General features: G+C 38.1%; 1 protein-coding gene across 3 annotated transcripts; it reads left to right on the forward strand.

Annotated features, from left to right (window-relative positions):
- The first annotated feature begins 1284 nt into the window (after positions 1-1284).
- Positions 1285-7469, forward strand: LOC112280644 (uncharacterized). Of its 3 annotated transcripts, XM_024516344.3 has the most exons (15): positions 1432-1669; positions 2019-2033; positions 2178-2404; positions 2631-2942; positions 3123-3179; positions 3350-3466; positions 3937-4076; positions 4343-4553; positions 4686-4823; positions 5000-5293; positions 5506-5953; positions 6210-6303; positions 6429-6492; positions 6677-6741; positions 6999-7469. In XM_024516344.3, exons 1-15 carry the CDS (start codon positions 1579-1581, stop codon positions 7078-7080), a joined length of 2355 nt encoding a protein of 784 aa, XP_024372112.1. In that variant the 5' UTR covers positions 1432-1578; the 3' UTR covers positions 7081-7469. The 3 variants fall into 3 exon arrangements, with proteins under 3 accessions (XP_090104989.1, XP_024372112.1, XP_024372113.1); XM_090248863.1 differs by having other exon boundaries at positions 1285-1669; positions 2019-2404; XM_024516345.3 differs by lacking the exon at positions 2019-2033.
- The last annotated feature ends 2614 nt before the right edge of the window (positions 7470-10083 follow it).

The following is a 10083-nucleotide window of genomic DNA, read 5'->3' on the forward strand; positions in this document are numbered from 1 at the left end:
ACTCAAGTTTTTTAGTGTTTATTCTTTCTGCTAGCCAATTTTCACCATAGCTCCCCTGCTGCTCCACAAAGTAGACGAAGCAAAATATCAACTAATCCCACATTATTATGCTAGGAAAAAGTGAGCTATACTGATTAATATTCCTGGAGTGGGACATATGTTGTAGAATGTCTGTGTTGTAGGTGAAAACATGCTCTATCAACCCCAATAAGGTGTGGCATCTTCATGTTAAATAGTGCTAGGCTCCTGGTTTTATACTATGTTTACACACGTATGTATGTATGTATGTATGTATTCGATGTGCAAGCTGTCCATGATGTTGTCTGCATGGTTTTGGAACTATTCATTGCTCTCCGTTGTCAGGGTATGATTGCAATCGAAAAGGATATTATCTATTTCTTAAACCAAGTTTTGTCCATGTAACATAGATCTAAATGCCTTCTTGTAGGTATTTAACTTACAGGAAAGGTATTCGCTTGGCAGCTGTGTCAATAGTTGATTGAGTGCAGTTTTAAAGTTAATAGCTCCCAGCATTTTGATCTTGGCAGTCTCCAAACGTTTTGTAATTCTATACCTACTACTGAGAAAATATATATCACCTCAACTCTTGTATTACTGAAAGGCAAAAATAAGTATCTAGTTTAATGCAGTGTTCTGTGAATAATGATTCCAACCTGAATTGCTGCCACAGAGGATGCAGCTTGCCCTCGCCCACAAAACACACATCTTGCAAAAACCTGGTCTCCGAAATAGGAATATACTTGATTTGAAAATTCTAAAATGTACTGTAAAACATGCCAGAACTTACCATCTCTAGCTGGGAATTGGCCTTTCGAGCTTCATTAGAATAATGGGAAATAACATTGATCCATTTCTCTCCCACCAAATATTGAGGTAATTGTGAAGAAGAACAATGCATAAATTATCTCAAGTTGAAGGCAATGCTGACTTAAAAATGTAAGAAATTTCAATTTTCTCACAGTTCCACCGACCGACATGGTCGTGTGGTTATGAGGAGCTGCACTCTTGGCCGCAAACTGAGTTTCAGTTGGCAAAGAAGCTGGAAGATTCTCCGAGACAAGATTTTCCTCAAAAGGTCTGCACACGGTGGAAAGGACTTCATTGAGTTCTTTAAGATAAATACAATTCTCCGTATGTAGCGTGGTCGTGGTACGTATTGATACAAGCAAGGTATCATACCCCCATTTTATAAAAATGTATATTTTCGAAATCTGAAGTATATGTATACGACAACCTGCGGTGGAGTCTGCAAAGCAGATGGAGGGGAGCACAAAGCGGGTTAAAGCTCCGACCTCGTACCACCACACAACATCCTAGACGGGCACAGCTGCGCTAAAAGGTGCGCTAGCGAACCATCAGGTCCATCTTGGGAGGCGATGAAGCAAACGGAACATCACAAGTTCCAAACCACCAGTTCGGTCCACAACGAGAAGCTGGAGCTTCTCGCTCATCGAGAGTCTTCGCCTTCAAGTGCTCCCCTCTCGACATCAGCTGAGTTTTTGGGATTCCTTTCAGGATCCCAACTTTGGCGAAACGCATTGTAAGGCAGGCGCTGCGATGGCAGCCGCCTTCATGTATCCGCCTTGTTCCCTCCGCTCAACGTGGGGCTCGATTCATAGGAGTTGTAATTGTGATGCCGTTGTACCAGGTGGGATAATTGGGAAGTTTGGTTGTCTGCAATGCTGGGTGTGTTCGTTGAGAGATTGTATATAAGGTGATTATATCTACTACTGGGCAGTGGGTATTTTGCTTGTGTCTTTTCCTTTTGAATTGCTTTAAAAACTGAGGTGCTGTCCGCGGTGTTGTGCGTAAGATGGCGGCGGGACCTAGTGCGCCTCATTCTGTGCTCTGGCATTCATTTACGTCGAATGATGTAATGCAGTAACGACAATGCTTTGTTAGTTAGACTGAACTAGAGAAATTGGAAATTGAGTGCGAGCCCGCGCAATCCGAGAACAATTGACACGATGAAAGTTGGTCTGGGATGTGGACTGCAGGTGGTGAGATACGAGGTGGGAAACAATCCACGTCCTTCTCAAGGAAATTTAGTTGTGCCCCTAAGAAACTTAGACCCTATCTTCTTTGCAAGGAATTAGAAAGATGTCGGCAGACATGGGTTTGTAGCGCACGATTTGATTTTCGTGGAAATAGCGCAGAGCAGGCAAAGGAGGAAGATGCGTCTACGCTCGCGGAGATGTCCACTCTCATTGACGATCTCTTCAAGCTCAATGAATTGGTGAACGAATCTAACAAAGGAATTGGCGCTGATGTGCGAACTAGAGTGGACGTTTTGTACAACCGTGCCACATTGCTCAAATATTCGGCAGACCGTATGGTTGCTGGCGGTGGTCGCGTTCCTTTGCAGCTCACTGCAACTCTGAAGGCATTTACCTATGCTTTTCTATCACATTCTTTGAAGAGACTGTCATTTCAATGCACCTTTGTTTTTTCCTCCTAGATATTGTGAAGCAGCTGAATCACTCTAACAACTTGGAACCGGTTGTAGTTGGGGTGCCGTCAGGCCAGAGGTCGGATCGGAGAGGAGACTGGCGATGCTGATTTCTTGACCAACTCCAAACAAGCTGACAATATTGTTTGCGTGCTTGCAGGGTTTGCAAAGGGAGCATGCCTCCGTGGAAAATATTGTTCGACTTGCGATGGAGGCCGGACCAGTTCTCACTGATACCGAAGACCCACCTAGCAAGGTGAACCCCTTCTCAAAGGAAGTGGAAGTCGAGCCAACAATAAATGCAGTACCTAGTGATGATCAGAACCAAACTTTGGACATTGTTGTGAAAGAGAAGGAAGAAGAAAAAGCAGCTTTATTCGAGTCACTCACTCGACAAAGTTCTCTGAAAGCAGCGCTTAAGCCTACAACGTCTGCGACAGGAAATTATGCCATGAGTACACCGGCAGCTGAAGTAAGACTTCTTCTTTGGATGTTTGTTTTTATGCTCCCCTATGTAGTCACTTTGACAGAGACTTTACCAGCCAAGAGACTTTTGTGGTTTGTATGAGGTTGGCTGTTTTTATCTTTGTTAGGACTCTTTTAGATTAATTTCCTTGGGAGGTGCTATTCCTGATCAGCTATTCTCTTCCAGGATTCTTCACCACTTGCAGCGTTTCGGAAGGAGATAGAGCGACGGGTTATGGAACAGGTGCGGTGCCTCGTTCGCTGTTGGTAGCTACCAAGTTAAATCGAATCGTGCAGCCATGCCAATCACATTACTTTGTTGTGGAAAGTGAATCCCGCGTTCATTGTTGGTGTCATTTGCACTACTTTTGACTGGGTTGTCTTAAAGCTCACACTTACTGTGTTATTATGCAGCTTGCTGGGAATAAGGTGTCAACGACGGACCCAAGTGTTCCTGAGAAAGAGGAGGACAAAGCATCGACTGAAGGAGATGCAACGCCACAGAACAATAGTGTTTTTGGACTGCTTCAGGTTAGCTTTGCATTGCTAAAACCTTTCTTGACGGTTGCTTGAACATCTACCTCACGCGTGTTGATTAAGGAGACGTCCTACTTCGCTGAGAAAATGGAATGGCTTCCTGTCCGCTCATTCATATACAGGCTGCCCGTAGTTCAACTTTAGTACTTGTGGAAGGACGTCATGTGAAGAGGCTTCTTAAAAGCATTGAGACATAGCTAAATAGATCGAGCCAGCCCGCGTACTCCTCCCATCGAGTGGGAGTTCATGTCAGTTGGTGCGTAGTACTTGCACCACAACATAAAGTTAAAGAAATGAGGAACTGTAGAATCAAGGGCCTGAAGGCTATCTCTGCAACAGAAAGTGCTAGCCTGATACTTTCACGATCTCAAATGCAGGCTTAAGTGTACACCACAGACAGCCTGCTATTCATCAAGAAGTCAATCCCTGGGCCTTGACTGAACTGGCCATCTTTCATTATGTAGAACCTCCCATTGAGAGGACGGCTGCCACGGAGGCGTGCTAAGGGAGCAACAAAGAACGAACTAAAATCAGTCGAAACGGATAGTGGTGAGGTTGAGGAAGCTCAACTTCAGACATCGGAGGCAACAGAAACCTCGAGCAGGTAATTTTGAATGACACAACTATCAACCCACATTCACGTATCACGTCTACTTGGAAGACTGGTTAGTTGGGGCTAGACCTCAGGGATGTCTATGATAGGGTAAAAACGAGATTTTTAGATAATGACTAGCAACTCTATTGTGAAATAATCTTGTCAATACTTCCATGCTCTGCGCATCGGTTTTATGGTAACCAGTGCCGAAGGGCTATATCTGTCGTCGTGTTACTTTATCAAACTGACGGTGTTCATCCTTCATGGTGCTGAAGTGTGGCAGATGTAGAGCAGGAGCCAAGCGCAGTGGACACAGAAACTAACTCGAGGGAGTTAGATAAGTTGAAAGGTGATCTGGTAGTTCTTGAGCAGCAGTTGGCGGATGCTAAAGAAGGTTCAACTAGGGCAGAGAAAGCGGAGGCACAATTGCAGCAGTTGTCACAGGAGATGGAGGCGACTGTGCCCTTGGACTTCCATGAGAAAGCGGTGAGAATCTGATGAATATTTTTAGTTGTGCTTTAGACTTGGCTGAAGAGAAATGAGGCTGTGAGTTTGTTAGTTTGAGAATTTTTTAATTAGTATCTTCAAAGTTCTAATATGTCTTACTGCTTGGAGCAGGTTAGGGTGGAAAGACAGTCACTATTGGCGGCCCGAACAAAGATTGAACAAGTTACCGCTGAGCTAAAAGAGAAGGAATCCATTTTGAGTGCTATAAAGCAAGATATGACCGCTGAGCAGGATAAACTTCTGACCAAGGTATAGCTGTTCATGGTGTGTTATTGTTAGAAAAAGTGGTTTAGGATTCTTGTGCTAAGCCTAGGACTGTAGTTCGAACGAAGATCTTCCTTCGTAAGTTTGGCGCGTCTGTGCGGGACTGCATTGACAATCATGGTATGAAATTTGCTTATCAACCTCATGCCATGTTCCTTAAGGTGAAGGAGTTGTCTGGTGAACTCTCTAAGCGAGTAAGTGTGAAGGAAATTGAGGCTGCTGTGAATAGCGCTGTGCGCGAGTTGGAGGAGGAATTGAGAAATGCTTTAAAGAGAGCCGAATCCTTGAAACTCGAGTTGGAGACAAATGAAAAATTACTAAAGAAACTCCAAAAAGAATGGGTTGTGGAAAGAACTAGTTTACGTGGGGAGATTGCGAATGTAAAGGAGAAGTTGACAACCCTGCAGACGGAAAAGGCTGCAGACAGGGCCAAACTGGATGAAGCATTAGATAAGGTATCTACATTCTCTTATCTTAAATCAAAGTTGAGCGACTACATTGATGGTAGTTCATTTCGAAAACATGTTTTGGAACTCGTGGATGCTTGCTGTCACTCAAGTGCCTAGTTTGTAGCCAAGATTGTTCTCGTCTGTTTCTGATTTATTTAGCCCGGTTGGGTGATGTTATCCAGAATATCAATTCTTATGAAGTGTACTTTACTTTTCAGGTGAAAGGATTGGAGGGCTTAGTGGCCAAGTTGCAGCAGTCAATGATAGAGGCAGAAGAAGAAAGGATAAGGAGAGAGAAAACTGTTCTTGCGACTGTGAGGTCACTTGTTGCGGATATGGTGAAGGCAAAACGTGCACAAGCCAACAGCGGCACACTTGAGTCGAGATTAGTAGAAGCCACGAAATCATTAGATGGAAATGATAAAAGTGAAGATTCTGAACCACGCCAGGCGAGTAGTGCTGAAGATGTACTGGGATCGATGTTTTCTGGTGAGAAAGCAATTGCACTTGAGACCTTTTTTGTCATGATGGGCGTTTTGATACAACAGGAGAGCGAGAAACTGGAAACAACGGACAATCAATCCAGAGTAGACAATGCCGAGGGATCTCTTGCAGCCCAAAATGGTGGTTTCCAACGGGATTTGAGTGACATGAGAAGCTTGAAAGGTATATCCTCATGACATCCTAATGTATCATAAGACTTTGTGCTTCATTGGTTGATTTGCGCTTCAATCCCCATCTTTCGTCTTCATAGTGCACTTAATAGCTAGAGAGTGCCTTTCATGCCCGGGATAGATCGAAGGAATTTGTTTGATTTTGTTGCGGATGGGTTGTTCCGTAGAACTGCAATCAGATGACTGACAATCGCTTTGCTGTAAGTTGGTGCTAGATCTAATTTATTTGGTATGATCTCAATTCGCAGCTAACGTGGCGAAGGCAACGAAGCCCATCATTTCTTTGTATTACGAGAGCAGCTGGGAGTATGCTTATCTTCATTATTCAGTTGATGGTTCCGCGTAAGTGGACGTTGACACCACGAGTCTTTCATGAGTGGAATCTGGAAGTTGTATGAGGTAGGAATTTTAGGATTGCATATTTGAAGCGGGTTGTAAGCTTATGTTGAAAATTGTCTTTTATGCAGCTGGACGGAGTTACCTGGCGTTTGTATGCGTAACGGCATCGTTGTCAATAGCATGCCACTGAAGGTGAACTCACAGTCATTTCATGTTTATCATGAAGCTTTCTCTCTATGTTTTCCCTGTTTACTCCTACGGGTCCTCACTGGCGCACACTGATCTCACCTGAATGTATGTCATCTACAAGTTGATTTTCTGGGACCACCTCAGTTGTCTTGATTAAACCCTGACATCTTTTGTCAAGGGTCTGCAGGTTATAGACGTTGAGGGTGATTCAATCGAGTTCGTTTTGACGGACGGAAGAGGCTCTTGGGACTGGTAAGCTTAGTCTTTCCTCGGTGTCTACATGGTTTTTTCTACGATCAAATGTTCTTCGCTTTATATATCTCATCAGAAATGCGTCGTGCTTGCCTCTGTAGTACTCTAGGAGCTCTCGGCTGAAAAACTTGAAGAGCAGACTTTAGAATAGATTTGGAATTGTTTGATCATTTGGCTTAAGTCCTGACTTGAAGTTCAAACACCACCGGGTTCCCTTAATTCTTGTCATTGATTAAATTCGGGAAACGCCGTATCAGTCACCCAAGTGGAGGCAACTACCACATCAGGAGCAGCGGAACATTTCTACTATCTTCAGGAATCATTGAGCAGAAGAGGTGATCTAGCATTCACTACCGATTGAAACTATCTGAGAGTATTATTCTGTGTAGATTCCACGTTTCTGGATTTCATCTGGATGGATATCTAACAGGCAGGAGTTGTGGAGATGTGCTCTACTTTTCTTCCACCAGATTGTGAATAGTTGCAGCTACCTCATAGTCTACTGCATGACGAGTATGCTGATAAGGTTGGTGCGCACATCAGTTGGTGTCTAGATTAATGCAGACGAGATAAACTTGTAGGATACAATTTACAATCTTCTAATAGAGACACTAACCAGAGGATCTGTGCTATTATTTTCCCTCTGTTAAGTCATGCTTACTCCTAAAGATACCAATACTGATTTTTTGATTAAAATGCAATTGATGTGGATTTTCTAGCTTTGGATACTTCTCTTGCAAAATATGATCTCTCTGACATATAAAATATGGATGAGACATGACTTTTTCTATTGTATGATGCTCAACATGACAATTGCTCAATAGCAAATTATAAGCTACAAAAAATAAAAATAAAAATTACACTTGCATTCTCCACAAATACAAGTAGAAGTCACAAGGTGCTTTCTTTTTTTACTGGCTATGCAAACATGCCTCACTACTTCAACCACCACTTAGACAACTCAAGTTTTATTATTGCCCTACTAAAAAAGACTGGATAACTTGAGTTTTTTTTTTCTAAGAATTGCTAAATGGACAAATATGTAGTGATATTTATATACTAGTGCCCCTTGAATGCAGCATTTGATAATATTTGAAAGCATTTGCTGCATTCAAGGGGCACTAGTATCACTTTCATTTGCAAAATGCCTTTAATTGCAATGAGTACAAAAAATTCAAAATGTAGGAGGTTGATCATTTGATAGGAATATATTAATCACTCACAGCTTAGAATAAAATCTCTCCAACTACAATCAAGAATTGCTTTTTATGCATGTAAGCAATGTTACAAAAATTGATGTTGATGAAGTAATAGTGGAAGTCAAGGTAGTAAATATACTTCAAATCTTCTATTGTAAAGTTCAATGTTGATAGAGAATCTCCTCAATCCAATCAAAGAAAATAGTATGACATACATTGAACTAGAGGACTAAAAGATTATTAAACTTATTTACCAACATGAAGCCAATCAAGGTAAGGATACCACTAATATTCTTCAAAGGAGCCATTGTCAGCATCATTTGAGCATATAGAGAAACTTCAAGGACTATTAATTGTTATCTCTATGCTCAATGTTGCTGACCAAAGTAATTATGTTCTATACAAGAGACTTTGCAATATTTTTATCAGCAGTTGCACATAGAAAATCTACAACAAAGTATTCTTAATTTATCACTGGAATAATTACATATTACATATTTTCTCCTTTCCTTTCAGTTTTGCTTCTATCTATTTTTTTTTCTACTAAGTTATATTCTATTGTTATAGCTATAACTTATAATTTAATAAAAATATAACTTAAACATTATAGAACCATGTTAATTCCACTATTTTTCTATAACTTTGTAAAGGTTATAATTTAGTGGGAAATAACTTAGTAGAGATAATATTATATATATATATATATATATATATATATATATATTGTTTGATTATTGTAATTTGTTCTTATAACTTAATAATTTACTATAATTTTTTTGTGCATAATTTAAATATTTTAGTATAATATATGCAATGAATTAAATGTTGTCATTTTGCAAAGACTACTTATTAGAAATAATTAGATTTCTAATGATTATTTTTTATTTATTAAAAATTAAAAAATATTATGAATAATAAATATTAAATTGTATCATGATGGTATTAAAAAAATGATATGGATAAATGATATATTAATAAATTTAAAAGATACTAATAATAATAAAACTTAAAAATAATAAAATATAATTAAAGAATTTAAATATTTATGTTTACAAGTTGTATGGGGTTGAAAATTTAAATGTTAATACTATCCTCTCTTCTAAGCTATTAATTTATTAGAATAAGAAGAAATAATTAGAACATCTTATAGTTGAAGAATATTTTTTTATTTTTAAGAATTATTTTTTTAGTTAAAATTTCAATAAAATTACATAATTTTTTAAAAATTTATTACTACATCTATTTTATTTTTTGTAATCTTACCAATTTACAAATAAATAATGCAAATACAAAAATTTATTAAAAAAATGTCTATTTGTTTTAACATATAACCTTCATTAACCTTATATAATTTATTTATAACAAGCAAGTATCTCTAGAATTAAAAAAATTAAAAAACTTAATTAACCTTTGATTCTAATAAAAGTTTTGTTTAATTAATATAAGTTATATTTAATATATTCTTTGATATAAATTTAAAAAAATATTTATTAGCAAGCCTTTGTATCAAAGCTGATTGTATTCAAGGAGATGTTTTAAGCTTTTGTGATATTTAGATAAAGTTGTAAAATACATCTCTTAAATATATTTTTTATTTGTGAAAAAAAAGTGATAAAAAATAAAATTTATTAAATCTTTCAAGAATTGAATATATATAGTTTTAAAGATAAATAAAAAAGCATTTTTATAAAATACAACTTAAAAATTTCAAACAAATAAAAAGATAAAGAAAATAAAAATTAATTATTTTTTATGACTATGAATTCTACAAGCTCTTTTTCTTTTAATATATATATATATATATATATACATAAAAATTTACTAATAAAAAAATTGTAAGAGGACAAGACTATTCTAGATGAGAACTTTGATACATGCTTCCATCACCAATTCATTCACATTTAAGGAACATAATGAATTAGAAATAAAAATGAAAAAGACTCAAAATATTTATTTAAAATAACGACATCACCACAATCATTTTTTTTGTCTCATAATACTCTACACTATTCCATTGGATACATTTCATATGACTTTATTACAAATAATACTTTATAAGACCATTCTTAATTTGTTGTTGGAGCATGTGATATTTAATATCTACATCCTTGGTTTGTGAATGAAACTTAAGATTAACTGCCAA

Source organism: Physcomitrium patens, chromosome 3 (genome assembly GCF_059467195.1).
Source record: "Physcomitrium patens ecotype Gransden chromosome 3, ASM5946719v1, whole genome shotgun sequence".
Lineage (NCBI taxonomy): Eukaryota > Viridiplantae > Streptophyta > Bryopsida > Funariales > Funariaceae > Physcomitrium > Physcomitrium patens.

Coding starts and splice junctions, on each gene's coding strand:
- LOC112280644 (XM_090248863.1), top strand. CDS start 1,579: ATGGCAGCCGCCTTCATGTATCCGCCTTGTTCCCTCCGCTCAACGTGG. Junction 5,954..6,209: donor TGACATGAGAAGCTTGAAAG/GTATATCCTCAT, acceptor CTCAATTCGCAG/CTAACGTGGCGAAGGCAACG. Junction 6,742..6,998: donor GGAAGAGGCTCTTGGGACTG/GTAAGCTTAGTC, acceptor ACGCCGTATCAG/TCACCCAAGTGGAGGCAACT.